Source organism: Megalobrama amblycephala, linkage group LG16, assembly GCF_018812025.1.
Source record: "Megalobrama amblycephala isolate DHTTF-2021 linkage group LG16, ASM1881202v1, whole genome shotgun sequence".
In the NCBI taxonomy this organism is placed as follows: domain Eukaryota; kingdom Metazoa; phylum Chordata; class Actinopteri; order Cypriniformes; family Xenocyprididae; genus Megalobrama; species Megalobrama amblycephala.
In genome coordinates, this window is record NC_063059.1 from 39,772,943 (window position 1) to 39,792,680 (window position 19,738).

The 19,738-nt window shown below is 35.6% G+C and overlaps 2 protein-coding genes and 1 pseudogene across 8 annotated transcripts in view; all 3 read left to right on the plus strand.

Moving 5' to 3' along the window:
* The window catches only part of LOC125248609 (gastrula zinc finger protein XlCGF52.1-like), a 244,508-nt gene that overhangs the window by 211,088 nt on the left and 13,682 nt on the right, over nt 1-19,738 (plus strand). For 2 of the 5 annotated variants that reach the window (XM_048160617.1, XM_048160622.1), the window contains exons 1-2: nt 7,747-7,891; nt 13,572-13,770. The exons of 1 other annotated variant lie outside the window; for it this stretch is intronic. Coding sequence is in view for 2 of the 4 variants with exons in the window: in XM_048160622.1 (XP_048016579.1) it covers nt 13,686-13,770 (85 nt within the window). In the remaining 2 variants the exon portion in view is untranslated. Of the gene's footprint in view, nt 1-7,746; nt 7,952-13,571; nt 13,771-19,738 lie in introns of those variants that run through there. 2 more of the 5 variants (XM_048160623.1, XM_048160618.1) reach the window with 2 other exon arrangements.
* Nucleotides 1-19,738, plus strand: part of LOC125248716 — a 551,526-nt pseudogene that overhangs the window by 69,797 nt on the left and 461,991 nt on the right.
* LOC125248672 (gastrula zinc finger protein XlCGF7.1-like) lies at nt 459-6,770 on the plus strand. Of its 3 annotated transcripts, XM_048160782.1 has the most exons (5): nt 464-572; nt 1,047-1,142; nt 1,270-1,453; nt 2,244-2,428; nt 5,911-6,770. In XM_048160782.1, exons 3-5 carry the CDS (start codon nt 1,380-1,382, stop codon nt 6,552-6,554), a joined length of 903 nt encoding a protein of 300 aa, XP_048016739.1. In that variant the 5' UTR covers nt 464-572; nt 1,047-1,142; nt 1,270-1,379; the 3' UTR covers nt 6,555-6,770. The 3 variants fall into 3 exon arrangements, with proteins under 3 accessions (XP_048016741.1, XP_048016739.1, XP_048016740.1); XM_048160783.1 differs by lacking the exon at nt 1,270-1,453; XM_048160784.1 differs by lacking the exons at nt 1,047-1,142; nt 1,270-1,453 and having other exon boundaries at nt 459-572.

Here is a 19,738-nt window from a genome sequence, read left to right on the forward strand (position 1 = left end):
ACTACAAAAGTAGCCTACATTTGTTGATTCTCATGCCAGATTGATTGCAGTGCTCCTTGTGTAAGTCACATAACGTGTAAAAATGTTACATTATTTACATATTTCTTTATATGATTACTGTAATTAGTAATTATTGGCATTTAAGTCAAATGTTTTATTTACCTTAAAATAGATTTAAATATTGTATACACTGACCAGGCTTTCTTTAGTATGAATGAATGATGTTTTGACTACTTCTTTCACTTTCATCAGGTTCATTAACAGATTAGCCTAACAGTGTAGACCTAATCAGAGACAGTAATATAAGTCGTGTGTCTATTTCATTTTATATTTCACGCTCATATATTACTATCAAATAACACTGACAATCGCTGCAAACTTGTGATGTTTTTCAGTAATCTCAGAATCATTCAGCGCCTCCTAGAGGAAGACGAGCGAATAACACATGCGACGCGGTACGGTAGATGTTCACGACAATAGGAGCACGTTTACGGCTGTATCACGGCGGAGTGTTGTGTGAGTTTGTTTTGCTTTGATTTCTGATTTTACTGTGCGGACGAATAGAATATCTGGTAAGACATCAGTTCTTTAAAAATATGAAGAAATGTGATATTACGTCTGATAAGTGTATGGATTTTTAAATTCGGTTTTTATATAAAGTTTTATTGTGGCAGTTTGTTCTTGTATATATAACATTTTTACATTAACAATATTACATTTCAGTATAGTTGTGTATGAAAACATCGATATTTTTGACAACACTACATTGCACTTAGGTCATCATTTCAGATGCCCTTTTAAAAGGCATGTAAAAATGTATTTAGGTCTATTATATTTAAAATGTTTAACCTTCCAGAGTGGCTAGTAGTGACTGCATTACACACCACTTCTGAAATACATCAGCATTTGGCAGGTGTTTGGTTGATCCATATACATGATCTTATATTTTATAGTTGGGCTGTCAAGGTTTATTAAAAAAAAAAAAAAAAAAAAAAAAATCAGTTCAAGTCTTATTCTTTATGTGTGTCCTTAAACGCTGTCATTAGGGGCAGATGGGTTGGGGGACATGAATGGGTGTCCCTTATTTTGCCACACTGAAGGATCCAACCCTTAAGGCCACCCCAAGAACAATAACTATAAAGGTAACTATAATGATAACTATATGCATCCACACCAACGAACGTTAACTTGTCTGTTTATTCTAAGCATAAGTGCTGTGGTTTTAAAGTGTGTACAACATTTTTTGCTGTTCTTGTTGCATTTACACAGCTTTAACCAGCAGATGTCCTCAGCATGCTGCTTCAAGTGAATAGCTTGTGTAATCGATCTAATCTAACAGTGAATTTGGCTGACAGAGTAGGTATAGTGGAATAAAAACAATGCCTAGTCTTTTTCACTGCAACTTCAAAAGGAAGCAAGACAGTGTTGTCAAAACTAGCGCTGGATACCTGAGGTAATTTTATTTTACACTGTTTGCTAGCCTGGCATTATGATCACATTGTTAACACTTTTCACCATTTATTCCGAAGGTATGGCCGATTGTTTTCCAAATATACATTTTCTTTAAAGTATCCTTGAAAAGGGGTTGACTTGTCAAACAGTGGTGGCTTTTCCTGGACCTCAGCGATTAACTTCTCCACAATGTTGTCTGCCATTTTAAATGCGTGAGCCCATAAATTAGAATGGATTCTGATTGGCTGCCAGTGTTTTATTGTTCAACAGATGGAAAAAATCTTTCTGAAAGTGATTCCAGCAATATTGTTTCTCTATATCGTTATTGTTATATCTGGTGTGGACAGTGCTATTCTTTTATATTTAGAATGATTTTCAGAACTATATCTATCACTATCTTTATAGTTATCGTTCTTGGTGTGAATGGGCCTTAATGCTATATGGCTATGAGTGGGGAATTTTTTAACATACATTTGCAGACCTGTATATACTTTTTGTTCATGAATGAAGGGAAAATGTGGAATATTTTTGCCATATATTTCAAAACTGCCAGTGAAAGATATTGAGGTGAAAACAGGGAACTTTTGGAGACAAAAAGACTTTTCAGCATCTCAGTTAAAAATTATGGTTGTTTTACGAATTAAACAAAATTTGTGTTGAATGCAACTAATATGTAACCACATCAAAATTCTCAACATTTCTCTATAAATTGAACATGCTTGTTTTCTGATATCTAAATGTAATTACTGAATTTATACTGAAATACATTAACTTCTCTTTGAATTTGGCAGATCTCTCCCACAACAGTTCACCAATAAATACTGGGAATATTCATATCATTCTACAAGAGAAGGACAAACTCCAGCTGTATCAGCTGAAATCTGTTTGAAGATGGAGTTTATTAAAGTGGAGATTGAGGACATGAGTGATCCAGAATCATCCAGAGTAAAACATGAAAATACTGAGGAACAAATAGGTTGGTGACCATTCTTGATTCTTCAATAATTCTGTGAATTAATAAGCAGTATATGGATGATAAATGACACAGTAATGCATCTAAATCATAACCTTGTTTCTAGCATCTAAATTTTAATCTTATTAACAAGTGAATGACAGAACTAACCTTTGCCACATCAAAGATCTGATATTGGATACTAACAGTTACCTGGGGGTTTTCCATAAAGCAAGATTATCTTACAGTCAAACATACCCTGAACTCTCGGTCGATTAACCCAAACCTTGCTTACTCGAGGAATGCTGGTTCCAAAAACAAGTCCGTGAGTAAGTTCAGACAACCCAGAATATGTTCAGAGTTAACTCACAAGACATTCTTAAAGGGGCTCTATGTAGGAATGACAGTGGTTGAAATAGGTACTGCAGTCCAAATTTAAAATATTGTTTGCCCCACCTCCTCGTTCAAAGACATGGGTGGCCAGCTTGACACGCAACAATAGGGAGCGCAATTGACAATGAAAGCTGAGGAGACTTACACACTGTAAGCTGATGAGTTGATTTATCTGTTTTAATATGCTGTTGTTCATAGAGATATTTAGATGGATTCAGAGGCTTTTTAGGTCAAGTAGAATCTGCGATTCTCTGACCCAGTTTGTTTGCTGGTTTCCATGGTTGCAATATGCAGTGTTTTCCGCCAACTGGCAACCTGTGATATCGAAATACTATTGGATAAACTGGCAGCACACGGTTTCGCACGCACCAAAACAAAGACAGACATTCCGACACGGAATGCACATTTCAAAGTAGAATGTCTGGATGTAGCATTGTTTTTCAGAGAAACAAGTACTTAGCATGTTTCCTAAATATCTGCAAACATATTGGGGTATTTTTATGCTTTATTAAAGTAAAAATATTACGCATAGCCCCTTTAACAAAGAGATGAATTGATGAGTCACCATGGAAATGGAGGCTAAGAAAAAACGTGCCTTCTTTCTTCTTTTGTTTAAAGGTCCCGTTTTTCGTGGTTTTTTGAAGCTTTGATTGTGTTTATAGTGTGCAATATAACATGTGTTCATGTTTCGCGTGTAAAAAAACACAGTATTTTTCACATAATTTACTTATCTGTATACCGCTGTTTCCACTGTCATAAAAACGGGCTGATGACTTCCTTGTTCTATGAAGTCCCTCCTTCAGAAATACGTAACGAGTTCTGATTGTGCCAGCGGTTCCTGTGTTGTGATTCGACAGCAGCTTAGCGACCCTTGCCCGGAAAGGTCACGCCTCTTACCATAACGTGGAGATGCATGCGCTCAGTGTTATTGTAAACATGTCTTTAATTTTACCCTATCAATTTGAGCCGGAATCAGACCCGGTGATTGGACTGCGGGATGAAAATAACAGCGTTTCGACGACATGGCGACAAACACACTCTACAAACGCAACTCTTGTGTATTCCTGTGGGCGGAGGTTAGTCAAAAAACTGTTTTAGTGACGTCATTAAAGAAGGAAGTAGAGGGATGTAGTCCAAACTGGCCGTTCGATGTAGGCCACTTCTGTTAAATAAAATATCTCGCTTGGCATTGAACTTTGAGCTTTAAAATTTTACAGATTTTATTTATACTCTAACAACAACATTACACACTAACTAAAGTTTGAAACATGGGATCACGAAGAACGGGACCTTTAATGGCTATTTACATATAGTGCATGTGGTATCACCACCTACTTGGTAGTTGTGCAATCATTTTCAATCGTTTCATTAATAATCTATAATCACTGTGAATAAGAACTATATTGTTTGTTTGATGCTAATTAAATAATAAAATAAAACCTGGTTCAACTAAATAACAGTCTGTGTTTGCAAATATAACACGGCTGTATAAGTTTAGTCCTGGAAGGAGTTATGGTTGACGAACAAAGTTGAATGGAGAGGTTATGATGAAGTGTTGAGTTGGCACCATCCACAAGCAGTTCCGTCCTAGCTAGATTGAGTTGAATGTGGTGGTCCTTCATCCAGGCGGATATGGCTGTCAGGCAGGCTGTGATGCTAGCAGCAACTGTCGGATCATCTGGAATGAGAGGTAGAGTTATGTGTCATCAGCATAGCAGTGATAGGAAAAACCATGTTCCTGAATGACAAATCCTAGTGATGACATGTAGATGGAGAAGAGAAGTGGTCCAAGCACGGAGCCCTGAGGTACCCCAGGGTATCTCACCACTCCAAGATACCGTGAAGGACCTACCTGAGAGGTAAGACTTGAACCACTGGAGTACGGTTCCTGGGATACCCTTTTTCCATGATGGTTGACAGGAGGATCTGGTGGTTAACTGTGTCAAAAGCAGCAGACCGATCCAGCAAGATGAGTACTGATGATTTTGAAGTTGCTCATGACAGTCTCAGGGCTTCAGTAACTGAGAGCAGGGCAGTCTCAGTTGAGTGGCCACTCTTGAAGCCAGAGTGGTTGTTGTCAAGGAAGTTGTTCTGTGCGAGATAAGTAGACAGTTGGTTTAACACAACTCTCTCAAGTGTCTTTGCAATGAATGGAAGAAGGGATACTGGTCTGTAGTTTTCTAAAAGTGCTGGATTTAGAGTGGGATTCTTAATCAGTGGGCTAATCCTAGCCTGCTTAAATGCTGTAGAAAATGTACCAGTGTGAATAGAAGTGTTAATAATATGGGTAAAATTGATGCACGTGGGGCTTGTTTTGTGTCCACAGGCCTTGTGCACCTCACAGTCATTGAGTCGACCATGAACTCCTCTGTATACCAAAGTATTCTAGAGTCAAATGTCAAGCCTAGAGCTTGGCCAAAATTAAGTCATGAAACTGGACAATGATCTGAAGATCACATCAAATCTACAACAGAATGGCTGAAAAAGAAAAGAATAAAGGTGTTGCTATGGCCCAGTCAAGTTCAGACCTCATCAAAACTACAAACCTCAAGAAACTTAAGCAACGTTGTAAAGAAGAATGGGCCAAAATTCCTCCATAATGATGTGAGAGACTGATAAAGTCTTACAGAAAATTATTACTTCAAGTTATTGCTGATAAAATTGGATCTGCAGGCAATTGAATCATAGGGTGTCCTTACTTTGTCCACCAATGTTTTTTCCATCTTGGCTTTATTTTTGCCAAATAAATAATGATGTGGCGTGATATCTAATGTGTTGTTGATCATCAGAGGTTTTATTTTCCAAATTTTAAGACCTGCCAAGCACTAGATGATTTTTATTATGTTCTGATATGGAAAACCATGGAATTCAATAGGGTGTCCTAACTTATTTATATATAACATTACCTTGAATAAAATAAACATTACCTTGTTTTAATAGTGCTTTATATGGTAGCTCTAAAGTAAACTGACCCTTAAATATATCCAGGTATGTCACATAACCTGTTTTCTGGAATACACCCCTGATCTCTTGTTGTCTTTGCTTTAGAAAAGCTTGAATTTTCAAGTTTTTCTCCTTGAACTGATTCTAACTACCTAATACGTTTATTTTAGACCAGATGGAGGCGATGGAGCAAAAACACAAACTGAATGAAGTTAAAGAGGAGAAACATGACTTACAAACTCAAGGAACAGAAGCCAAAAAGCTGCACATCTGCTCACAGTGTGGAAAGAGATTCCCAAATAAAAGAGGAAACCTTAACAGACACATGAGAATTCACACTGGAGAAAAACCGTTTACATGCACTCAGTGTGGAAAGAGTTTTCTTGGTGAATCAGGTCTCAGATATCATCTGCTCCTTCACTCTGGAGAAAAACCATTTAACTGTGATCAGTGTGGTAAAGATTTTATTTCATCATCAAATCTAAAAAAACACCTGAAAGTTCATTTATATGAGAAGCCTTATGAGTGTTCTTTGTGTGGAAAGAGTTTTTCAAGGATGGATCTATGTAAAAAGCACCAGAAAACACATAATGAAATAAGAGATCATGTGTGTTTGGACTGTGGGAAGAGCTTTACAACAGCTGACAGTCTGAAACGGCACCAAAGAATTCATACTGGAGAAAGACCTTACAAGTGCTCATCTTGTGACAGGAGTTTCTCTCAGTCTGCACACCTGAAATCACATGAGCGACTTCATACTGGAGTGAAGGCGCACTGTACTCAGGAGGGAGTTTCACCTGAGCAAAAACTCTAGTAATTCATATTTAAAAACACACTGAACAAATGTTATCCTCAGATCTTTCAGGTAAATAATGTGAGATTCAGATAAAATAAATGTATAGAAATGCAACAGGAATTGTAGAGATCATCCTTCACATAAAAAAAAAAGTCATGTACTTATTCAATTGCATTTGCTCCCATTTATTTGTGCTCACAGGACTCAAAACAACTCTCTTTCAATATTTTAGTTAAAAAGAGAAATGCCACAAGATTTGTAGAGGTTTTTTTCTGTTTTGTTGTACACTGTTATGTTGGGCAACAACATATGTATTCAGTCACTTTAATTTAATCCATGAATTTAAGTTATGTTTGTTTTTTGAAACCCCCTATATAAAATTAGAGAAATAACTGTAATAAAAACCTACAATCAGTCATTTGTCATCAGTGTATGTGAAATTATTAATATTCAAATGTATTCTTTTGATTAATGTCTTTTATTTCTATGAATAATTATTACTTTTTATGAGACTTATTAATCTACTCTTTTTGAATTCTAATCATTGATAGCTATGTATTCATTTAATCAACATTAATCATCATATTCATTATGCTGCCTTATTATTCTTTTACATGTTATTGATTTCTTTAATCATTTATTTTTCTATATATATATGTTTGATTATTTCCAAATGTGTCTCTTCTGTGCTGAAAGATCTAGTTGGTGTATTTTCCATCAGAATTGATAACATGACATACCTTTGTATCAAAATATGTCTGTTTCCATCTCTGCAGATATGAGATAATGTAAGATCGGTGATATTCTCTTGAAGGTTTCAAAGGTATGAAAACCACACCTCGTCTATCTATTTATCTATATCTATCTACAACTGTAGCATTAAATCAAGCATAAAATTAAAAAATATATATATATATTTGACTGACGTATTTCTTTCTTTATATGATTACTGTGAGTAATCTGTTAGTTCATTATTTGCATTTTATTCAAATGTTTTACCTACATTCAAATAAATTTAAATATATACATTGACCAGGCTTTCTTTATGTCATGATGTTATTGACTAACTTTACCTCTTTCACTTTCATCAGGTTCATTAGCAAATTAACAGTGTAGACCTAACAGAGAAAGCAACAGAAGTCGTGTTTCTATTTCATCTTTCATGCTCTAATATTACTATCAAATAACACTGACAATCGCTATAATAACTTGTAATGGTTTCAGGAATCTCAAAATCATTCAGCGCCTCCTGGAGGAAGATGAGCGAATAACACATGCGACACCCGCAGGCGCAGTACGGTAGATGTTCACGACAATAAGAGCACATGTACGGCTGTATCTCCACGGAGTGTTGTGTGAGTTTTGTTTTGATTTGATTTGTTCAAATTATATTGTGCAGACAAATAGAATATCTGGTAAGATATCAGTTTTTTAAAAATATTAAGTCTGTGTGTGTTTTTAAACTATAGGCAGTTATATAAATGGGTGTCCCTTATTTTGCCACACTGAACCCTAATGCTATATTACTGTGAGTAGGGAATTTTTTTTAACAACATATGCAGACCTATATGTACTTTTTTGTTCATGAATGAAGGGCAAATATGGAATATTTTTGACATACATTTTTAGTCTGCAGGTGAGAGATATTTACAGATTAACAGTAACCAGCTCCAGAGTTTATATTTAGTATTAATGTAATGAAAATCGTCTAAAACTTAGACCTCAAATTCTTTTTACACGAAATAGAAAACATTTTGTAGATCAAGCATTTCATCATGATTTGTATCTTTTTGACTGGAGTCATATTACTTTAATAAATGATGTTGAGATAGCATGGAATTTTTTTCCATAGTAGTTTTATGCACCTGGTAAATAAGCATGCACCAATGTGTAAAATAAGAGTGAAGGCACAAAATAACCCATGGTTCACATCGGAGCTAACTAGGCTTCTGCAGGACAGGAATGCAGCTTGGGCCAAAGCTAGAAGCACCAAAGTTGAATTGGACTGGCTTCAGTTTAGAAAGTTGAGAAATCTTTGTACTTCCCCCCAGATAAAAAAAAAAAAAAAAAAAAAAAGCCAAATCACATTTTTACCTATTTGAAACATCACAAAATTTAAATAATCCAGTTAAATTTTGGAAAACAATCAAGTCACTGTCTCGAGCTGATAATATGGAGGTTAATAAAATTATTACTAAAAATGATCACCTGACTACAGAGAAGTCTGTTATTTTAGATAGTTTAAATGAGCATTTTATATCTTCAGGTTCTTTATTTGAATCTCAGTCTCTAAACTGTTCTATGACTAATTCTCTTACCGTACCCTCAGTTGATGCTCCATGTAAATTAACTACACAAAAATTTGAACTTACCCAGTTCTCTGTTTCTCAGGTCCATAAAGTCCTGAGTCAGTTGGACCCAAATAAGTCTGCAGGGCCCGATAAGCTAGAACCATTTTATTTAAAGCTAGCAGCTGATTTTATTGCTGAACCACTGACTTATTTATTTAACCTTTCTATTTCTCAATCCAAACTCCCAAAGATCTGGAAGTCAGCTTTTGTTTCTCCACTTTTTGTGTTTTATCTAAGCTTCTGGAGAAATTAGTAAATTAGTTAAAAACCTTTTTGGAAATAAATAATATTCCATCTCCTTTTCAGTCTGGTTTCAGAAAGCAGCATAGCACTGTTACTGCTGCCATGAAAGTGTTTAGTGATATTATAAATGCTTTAGACTGTAAACAAATTTGTTCAGCTCTTTTTCTTGATTTATCGAAGGCTTTTGACACAGTTGATCACGACATCCTTTTAAAAAGACTTTCCATTGTTGGTTTCTCAGATAATGCTATCAAATGGTTTGCAAACTACCTTTCAGCGAGAACACAGTGTGTGTTTTTAAAGGGTTGTACTTCATCTGTTCTGTCAGTCACTAAAGGTGTCCCTCAGGGGTCTGTTTTGGGACCCATTTTATTTTCTCTGTATATAAATAATATTTGTGATAACATTCCCAATGCTATGTACCATTTTTATGCAGATGACACTGCCATTTATTGCTGTGCTTCATCAGCTTCACAAGCTCTTCATTATTTACAGTCAGTGTTTGATATTGTTCAATCTCGTCTATGTCAACTTAAACTAGTTTTAAATATAGATAAAACTAAGCTAATGATTTTTTTCAAATTCTAAAGCTCTATCAAGTAATGTTCCTGATATAATATCTTCTCAGGGAGCAAAAATAGAATGTGTTGCGAGTTATAAGTACCTGGGTATTTTATTTGATAATCGATTAACCTTTAAGCCGCACATTGATAAATTACTTTCTTAAGCTTAAACTGGGTTTTTATTTCAGAAACAAAACTTTATTTCCTTTTAGTGCAAGGAAATATTTGGTATTTGCAACCTTTTTACTACTATTGGATTACGGAGATCTGCTTTACATGACTGCCCCAGTACATTATTTAAAAAAAACTTGACACTGTTTATCATAGTGCTTTACGTTTTATTACTGGTTATAGCTATCAAGCACATCATTGCACTTTATATGACAAGGCTGAGTTGCCATCTTTGTATACTCGAACTTTTAATTAGGGCCCAAGCGAAAATTCGCGCAGGGCCCTCTTGTTTTTCTAAGGATTATTATTATTTTTTTTTTTTTTTTTTTTTTTTTTTTTTTTTTTCCGTCTTCCGGGGCTTTTTGGGGGCCTTAACATGCTCAAAAACTCTTGAAAATTGGCACACACATTGGAATCCGCGGCCAACAGGGCCGGGCAGAAGCTGGTACCCGGGCGTGGCAGGGGGGCTCAACAGCGCCCCCTTGAAAAAGGTCTGAAAATTTGGTCCATATATTAAACACGCTTGCACGTATTAGTCTGAAACTCGGTACACATATAGACCTCATCGGGCCGAACAACTTTCGTGCTCTAAGTTAAACGTCACGCCAACAGGAAGTCAGCTATTAAGGGTTGTTTGAAAAACGCATGCTCTGGAATTTGATATACTCCTCCTAGACGATTAATCCGATCGCCACCAAACTCGGTCAGCATGAAGTCAAGACACTGATGATTAAAAATTGCCAGGGGATTTTTGATATCTCGAACGGTTTGTCCGTGGCGAGGCAACGAATTTATGGCGAGAAAAAGGAAACAGGAAATGTGTTATAACTAGGGGTGTGACGAGATCTCGCGAGACTAAACTGTGACGAGATTTCTCGTCGAGGCGAAAAGTAGTCTCGTGATGTTGCCATGACAGAGTGTTAGGATGATTAGGAAAGAATATGCCACCGCTACGTTTACATTATGCCTCCACTGTCGTTTTGCTTTGTATTTAAATAAAAAAACAACATTTAATTCAGTTGGATAACGGTCGCCGCCGCTCCATATTTACAGAGTACGCGCGACCGTTTAAAAGTGAAAGTAAACGCGCGCGCGCATTCAAACGTGATTTCAATACCCCGCATTTTGAAAGCGGCTCACTGATGAATACAGATATCTCTCAATATGAAAGCTATTTTAGGCTGGGCAGTGTAGTTGTAACCATCTCTCAGCTCTGTATCAAAGAAAAATTTGGTCTTATTTGATCTTTGAATATTGAGAGAGTGCGATTATGGTTGCACTTATTGTAAAGTGTTACCATAAAAATAAATAACAGTTTTCTCTTCTTATTATTTACTAGTACAAACAATAAGGTTTCATTTGTTAACATTAGTTAATGCACTGTGAACTATCATGAACTAACAATGAATGACTATTTTTATCAACTAACAAAGATTAATAAATACTGTAGCAAATATATTGCTTGTTGTTAGTTGATGTTGGTTAATACATTAATGTTAATAAATGAGACCTTATTGTAAAGTGTTACCATTTTTATTTATACTGTTTTTATTTCTGTGATCAGATTGTGGAAAGGAGTTCAGTTAGTACGTCAAAAGCTGTAGAAGCTCATAATTCATGTACAGTAAGATCTGAAGAGACTGAAATCATACAGGAGGGAAGTCAGTCAGTTGAGTTAGTGGCAAAACCTTTTACATTACTTGAGTATTGTTGTCTTTTACTGCATATGATAATTCAGTCTCAGAAAGTAGAACTGAAATGACATTCATTACAAAATGATTAGTTAAAACATTTCAAATACACCTGCAGAATATTTTTTCTAGTCATGTATTTCGCCATCTTGTCTCGTCTCGTGAACTCAATCTCGAGTCTCGTCTCGTCTCGTGAGATACTGGTCTCGTCACACCCCTAGTTATAACGTCTGCATACATATATTGATCTTTATGAAACTTCACAAGTGTGTTCGTTATAGGAGTCTGATCACATGTATGTGACTATTGTGAGTCAAAGTTATAGCGCCACCAACTGGCAGCAGGAAGTGTATCACTTTTTGAAATGTTTTGAGATCACCCTCTTATTTTTACCTGATTTGCTTCAAACTTCATCAGTGTAATGTCAATACACAGCAGATGTAGACCTATGACAGGATTTTTGATATTTGAAATATTGTTGCCATGGCAACAGGTCAAACTGTAATAATATTCTTGAGTGTTTTTGAGGCTCTTAACATGCTTCAAATTGCATGAAACTCGACACACACATCAATATTGTCAACCAGTAGACATGGACAAAGCCATAGAAATGGGCGTGGTGGAGGGGCTCAGTAGCGCCACCTTTTGACAAAAGTGGGGGGGTTTGTTTTTCCTACAGTCACCAAACTTGGTACACATATTGTTCTCATCAAGCCGGACAATTTTCTAATTTACATTCATTAGCTCCGACCAACAGGAAGTCAGCTATTTTGGTTTGAATGTTAATTTTTTGAAAAAACAGGCTATGAATTTTATACTACTACTCCTACAGGGTTTATCCAATTTACACCAAGCTTTTTTTAACTTGTTGCTAACACATTGAAGTTGTTTAATTGCAAACGGATTTTGGATATCTCAAACGGTTTGGCCGTGGCGAGGCAACGAATTTATGGCAAGAAAAGGGAAACAAAGTGTTATAACTTCTGCATACATTAATTGATTTTGATGAAACTTCGGCTTAGTCTTCGTTGTACAAGGCTGATCACATGGATGTGACTATTGTGATTCAAAGTCATAGCGCCACCAACTGGAAGCAGAAAATGTGTCACTTTCAGCATACATTGAGATCACCCTCTTATTTTTACCTGATTTGCTTCAAAATTCATCAGAATAATGTTAAAACTTGGCACATGTAATCCTTTGAAAATGGGCAGGGAGGAGGGGCTCTATAGTGGCACCTTGTAGTGCAGTAAATGTGGAGTGAATTTGACATAGTCCTTTGATGTTTAACCGTTTTAAGTGCCTATTGCCCGCTGTGCACAGTTGCCCTGAAGCCACCGGGGTGGCGGTGCCACCGGGCTTGGGCCCGCCATCGCTGCTCGCAGCTATATTTGGTATTGTTTTATTTATAAGTCTATCTGTGGTCTGGCTCCATCTTACTTGTCTCTCAGCTTTTCAAACACAAATGTTTGTTACAATCATCGATCAAACAATTTGTTATATCTTAAAGTTCCTCGAGTTTCGAACAGAGCTAGTTAAAAAAGGTTTTAAATATAATGCTTCCACTGTTTGGAATACCTTACAAAATGTCTTAAAGCTGACTGTGTTTCCATCACTAAATGAGTTTAAGTTACTTTTAACAGATTTTTTTTTTTTTTTTTTTTGTCTTGATGTGTATTTGTATGTTATTGCTGCTGCTTTCTTGGCCAGGTCACTCTTGTAAAAGAGATTTTAATCTCAATGAGTTTTTTAACCTGGTTAAATAAAGAAATGAATGAAAATGAATGAATGAAATCGTTGTGTGTCCTGGTTTATTAATAGAGTGTAATATAATATGTTGACAGAGGGTTTTTCACAGACTCTGTTTCAGGTGTTTACCCCAATAAAATTAGTTTAATGTTCCACTTTACAGAAGATCTCAGACATAACCATAATGAATTAGGTGGAAACTAGGAAAACAAGTATTAAAACAAGTGTTCCAGTATAAATTCAGTAACTTCTTTTTGAATTTCGCAGATCTGATGTCCCTCCCACAAAAATTTGCCCATAAATACTGGGAATATTCACATCATCCTACAAGAGAAGGACAAACTCCAGGTGTAGCAGCTGAAATCTGTGTGACTGTTAAAGATGGAGTTTATTAAAGAGGAGATTGAAGACATGAGTGATCCAGAACCATCCAGAATAAAACATGAAGATACCGAGGAACAAATAGGTTGGTGTTCTATTTGTTCAATAAGCAGCATATGAATGATAAATGATACAGTAATGCATCTAAATCATAACCTTGTTTCTACCATTTTTCATCTAAATTTTAATCATATTAACAAGTGAATGACAGAACTAACCTTTGCCACATCAAATTTCCGATATTTGACACTAACAGTTACCTGGGGGTTTCCCAGAAAGCAAGATTATCTTACAGTCAAACATACCCTGAACTCTCGGTCAATTAACCCAAACCTTGCTTAATCGAGTAATGCTGGTTCCAAAAACACATCCAGGAGTAAGTTTAGCCAACCCAGAATATGTTCAGAGTTAACACACAAGACAATATAAACAAAGTGACGAATCAACGAGTCACCATGGAGATGGATGCTAAGAAAAAGCGCTCCATACTACTACTACTTTCTTCTTTTGTTTAATGGCTATTTATATATAGTCCATATCGCCACCTATTTGGTGGTTGTGCAATAAATTTTCAATCTTTTCGTTTAATAATCTTTAATCATGGTGAATAAGAACTATATTATTTGTTGGATGCTAATTATATAATAAAAGAAAGACTAATTAAACTACATAGCAGTCTGTGCTTGCAAAGATAACATGGATGTATAAGTTTAGTCATTTAGCTTCAACATTGCTTGAAAGGTAAGATATATCATATCTTTTTTATTATAGAAGTAAAATTGTAGCATATAAAACATCCTGTTGCAAAAATAAAAACATCTGAATGCAGAGCAACAATGCGTGAAATGCAAATTTTCTATATACAAATATACCTTGAAAAAAAAAATATTACCTTGTTTTAATAGTGCTATATGTAAGGAATAATTGACTCCGGGCCGTTAAATTCTTAGGAACACCTCAGGTATGCATTATTTTCTAAAAATTTAATGGCCCGGAGACAATTATTCTGCTTATACTACGGTTACCACACCTCAAGACACTGTTTCGATGGTGTATTTCAAGACAAAACCTTTCTGTGCGTACTAACGTTATACAGTGCATGTGTACGTTGAAAGAGAGAGAGAGGATGCGCTTTCAGGACACAAAACGTATTTTGCGGAAAAAACTATGACACTAATTTGTTGTTTTCATCCTTTAGTTTACTATATTTATTTGCTTGGTCGGTGTCGTTGTGGGTTTTGTTTCTTTTGCTGTTATAGGCTGTAAGGACCTTTTGAAATAACTGAAATCCTTTGGCGAAGTGATATGGAACTGTAATGCAGTCAAGACCTGCCTAGAACTACTTTACCAGTGTGTTTCCCTGAAAATAATTGCACACCTTAGAACGTTGATCAACCAATCAGATTTGAGCATTCAACAGCCCCTAGTATAAATATACATATAAATACATATCAAATATTGTGAGCAATCTGTCATGCCCACTGGAGCCTCATCATAAGGTGACGCATGTGCTCATAGCTCTAAAGTAAACTAACCCTGGAACAGATCCTGCTCTGGATCTGAAAGTTGAGGTTATCCACTTACTTACCCTTAAACATATCCGGGTATGTCACACAACCTGCTTTCTAGAATACACCCCTGATCTCTTGCTTGTCTTTGCATTAGAAATGCTAACTTGAATTTTTAAGTTTTGAAGTGATTCATACTATCTAATATGTTTATTTTAGACCAGATGGAGGTGATGGAGCAAAAACACAAACTGAATGAAGTGGAGGAGAAACATGACTTCAAAACTCAAGGAGCAAAAGCCAAAAAGCTGCACACCTGCTCACAGTGTGGAAAGAGATTCCAAAATGAACGAAACCTTAACAGACACATAAGAATTCACACTGGAGAAAAACCGTTTACATGCACTCAGTGTGGAAAGAGTTATGCTGGTGAATCAGGTCTCAGATATCATCTGCTCCTTCACTCTGGAGAAAAACCATTTAACTGTGATCAGTGTGGTAAAGATTTTATTTCATCATCCAATTTAAAAGCACACCTGAAAGTTCATTCAGATGAGAGACCTTATGTGTGTTCTTTCTGTGGAAAGGGTTATTCCAGGCTGGATCATTTTAAACTTCACCAGAAAGCACACAATAAAGTGAAAGATCATGTGTGTTTGGACTGTGGGAAGAGCTTTACTACAGCTGACAATTTGAAACAGCACCAAAGAATTCATACTGGAGAAAAACCTTACAAGTGCTCATATTGTGACAAGAGTTTCACTCTGTCTGGAAACCTGAAATCACATGAGCGAGTTCACACTGGAGAGAAGCCGTACTACTGTACTCAGTGCGGGAAGAGTTTTAGACATTTATCAGGCCTTCACACTCATATGAAAAAATGTTACAAGTAATCAACATTCGTTTTCGTGTCAAATACATTCAAGTGAATTCTGTGAGATAAAATATTGAGTTTGTCCTAAAAGCACAATATCATCTAGATCAGTGGTAGGCCACAGGCGGCTGCCAGCAATAATATCTGGCCCGCGCCCACAGCCAGATTTTAATTGCGGCCGGTTCTGAAGTAGATCTTCGTCTCGTGGTGACATCTAATATTATCAACATGTCTACACCAGACACGGCGCAACAGCTAAAAGCTGTCTACACTGAATGCGACAAACCAACTGTTGCAAAGCACTTGGACTACATCAGAAACAGAACGGGGAATCCGTTTACTGTCAGGAATGTAATGTGTTGTGTCGCACCGCGCCGTGCCACATCCAGTGTAGACAATATCATTATAATGGATTCTATTATCTTTTGTAACGTCGTGCCACTCGCGTCCGGTGTCGGTATTATATTATTTGAAAACAGCGACAACTTCGTTGCAGATAAGACACACCGGCTTTGCATTCACAAAACTAGGTAGGATAAACTCATTGTTGTCTTTCCATTCTTCTTTGTATGCCCTATTTTCACTATCAACTTTCCTCTTTAGACTCTTTGATAGTGCCATTTTCTCTCACCAGCTAGATTCGATGTTAACAACACTCTGAATACGACATAATAGCGTACCTCCAGCATGCAAACAATTAAAAAATGCAGTTTAGTACGTGAGGATGCCAAGGAATAATTCTGAGTGTAAAAAAAGGCTACGTCAAATAATTATTACTATAAGTTAGGCTCCATTGTGTAACAAGCAAATTAAAATGTTACACATTTATTATTCACAATATGGAAAGAGGAAATAAAACATAGTCCTTTAAGAGCATGACTCAAACATTAATGGGCTTATTCAAGTTATTTTTATCCATTCCGCATCTCCCACATATGTGTGTTTTAGCAAGGAGGTCTGTGTTGCAAGATGGTGAATGAAGATACTTGCCAGGTTACGTGTCACTACTCTGCTTTATTAATTTATCCCGTGTGTATCTGTGTAAGCGCTCGGTGAAGATGCAATGATAACTATTTACAGCGTTTTTGAAACATTGATCACTGAAGCCAATCACAGACATATCTAATGAGCACGTCTACCCAGTGGCCAATCAGATGTGTTTACGAATCCGCTCAACAGCGCTCAAAGCATCACATTTTTAAAATTTCAGTAACAACTTGGTACCGAAGTCGGTACTTTTGACAATTCTACTGTTTGAAACTCTCTTCACATCCTGATAACAATCAATTATAGAAATGCTCTAAATATTAAAACGTGTGTGTATATATATATATATATATATATATATACAGTACAGTCCAAAAGTTTGGAACTACTAAGATTTTTAATGTTTTTAAAAGAAGTTTCGTCTGCTCACCAAGGCTACATTTATTTAATTAAAAATACAGTAAAAAACAGTAATATTGTGAAATATTATTACAATTTAAAATAACTGTGTACTATTTAAATATATTTGACAAAGTAATTTATTCCTGTGATGCAAAGCTGAATTTTCAGCATCGTTACTCCAGTCTTCAGTGTCACATGATCCTTCAGAAATCATTCTAATATGCTGATCTGCTGCTCAAGAAACATTTATTATTATTTTCATGTTGTTGAAAACAGTTGTGTACTTTTTTTTTCAGGATTCCTTGATGAATAGAAAGTTCAAAAGAACAGCATTTATCTGAAATACAAAGCTTGGGGTCAGTAAGAATTTTTATTTTTATTTTTTTGAAAAGAAATTAAAGAAATGAATACTTTTATTCAGCAAGGATGCATTAAATCAATCAAAAGTGGCAGTAAAGACATTTATAATGTTACAAAAGATTAGATTTCAGATAAACACTGTTCTTTTGAAAAAAAAAAAATATTGTACACAAATATTTTGTACAATTGTACACATTAAGTGTTTCTTGAGCAGCAGATCAGCATATTAGAATGATTTCTGAAGGATCATGTGACACTGAAGACTGGAGTAATGATGCTGAAAATTCAGCTTTGCCATCACAGGAATAGATTACTTTGTGAAATATATTCAAATAGAAAACAGTTATTTTAAATTGTAATAATATTTCACAATATTACTGTTTTTTTACTGTATTTTTAATTAAATAAATGTAGCCTTGGTGAGCAGACGAAACTTCTTTTAAAAACATTAAAAATCTTAGTGGTTCCAAACTTTTGGACTGTACTGTATATAAAATCTCATCTGTGAAAGTCTCAGGACCAAAAAATGTTCTTCCAGTCGGTCCAATGATACAATGCCTTATCTGCCAGTCAGCATATGTATTTCCATACCTTCGCGCAACTGCTTGTGCAAACATCACGTCATCAGTGTGTTCCTCAGGCTGTGCAGAGATGTAGACAGATAGTCACTGAGCTCCACAAACAAACAGCAGCCGCCTTTTACAGTTCCTCCTAAACCAAAACAAGATTATTCTGCATTCACGCCATTTCAGCCGTGATTACAAGATGGCAACCCATAACTTTCTATCCGAATGTTGTGCATGTTTATGTGTTTTGAAGGAGGCGTATCTTTGAAGAGCACTCTGAAGGGAGGGTGGGATCTCATGCTTTCAAAGCTATAGACTCTGGCTCTGGCATCTTTCTGCAATTCCATCATTTAATTCTTCAGCCCAGGTAACTCAGCTGCAAATCAACTTGATCATTTCTGTTGAACAGATTTGTCTCTATGGACATTTAATAAACTACTAAATCAATTCCCTCTGCATTTGAGTCAATTTTTTCATACAGTTGTGTGACATTGTCTTGATTGATAGATTTAATGAACACAGAAAATGAGTTAAGTAGTTTCAATCACATTAATGTGTTTAAACATTTTATCTTAATACTGTGATAAATATGTTTGGGATGTACAGCATTATTGTAAAATCAACCCAAATTACCAGGTATGTAATCATACAAAGAGTCTGGAGTTAATTTTATCCTTTATTGTTGACTTCTTAAGAACAATAAAGTACTAAAGCTTCAGTTCACCAGAAAAAAAATAGAAGCTGAAATTAAATTATAAACAAACTTTTGATCATTTGCATTATTTACTATGGGCTGTAAAGTCCTGCTGCACTAAGTCATAAGCTTGGAAAAAAATAGGATTTACAGGACAACAAGCAGAGAAACAATTAAAACTGTGTTTTATATAACAGTTTATTATTCTTGTGACAAGAGTTTCTCTCCTGAAATCACATGAATGAGTTCATACTGGGGAGAAGCCGCACTGTACTCAGGAGGGAGTTTCACTTGATCAAAAACTCTAGCAATTTATATTTAAAAACACACTGAACACATGTTATCCTCAGATCTAGTTCTTTCAGGTAAATAATGTGAGATTCAGATAAAATAAATGTATAGAAATGATCATCATTCACGTAAAAAAAAAAAAAAAAAAAAATCATGTACTTATTCAATTGCATTTGTTCCCAATTATTCGTGGCCACAAAACAATTCTCTTCATTCTATTAGTTAAAAAGAGTGAACATTTAGAAGAATATTGATAAATTGCACGTATTTGTCACATTAGAAATGCCGCAAGATTTGAAGAGGCGTTTTGTTGGGGAACAACATATGTATTCACACTTTTCCATTTAATTTATTTATTTGAATGTTTGTTT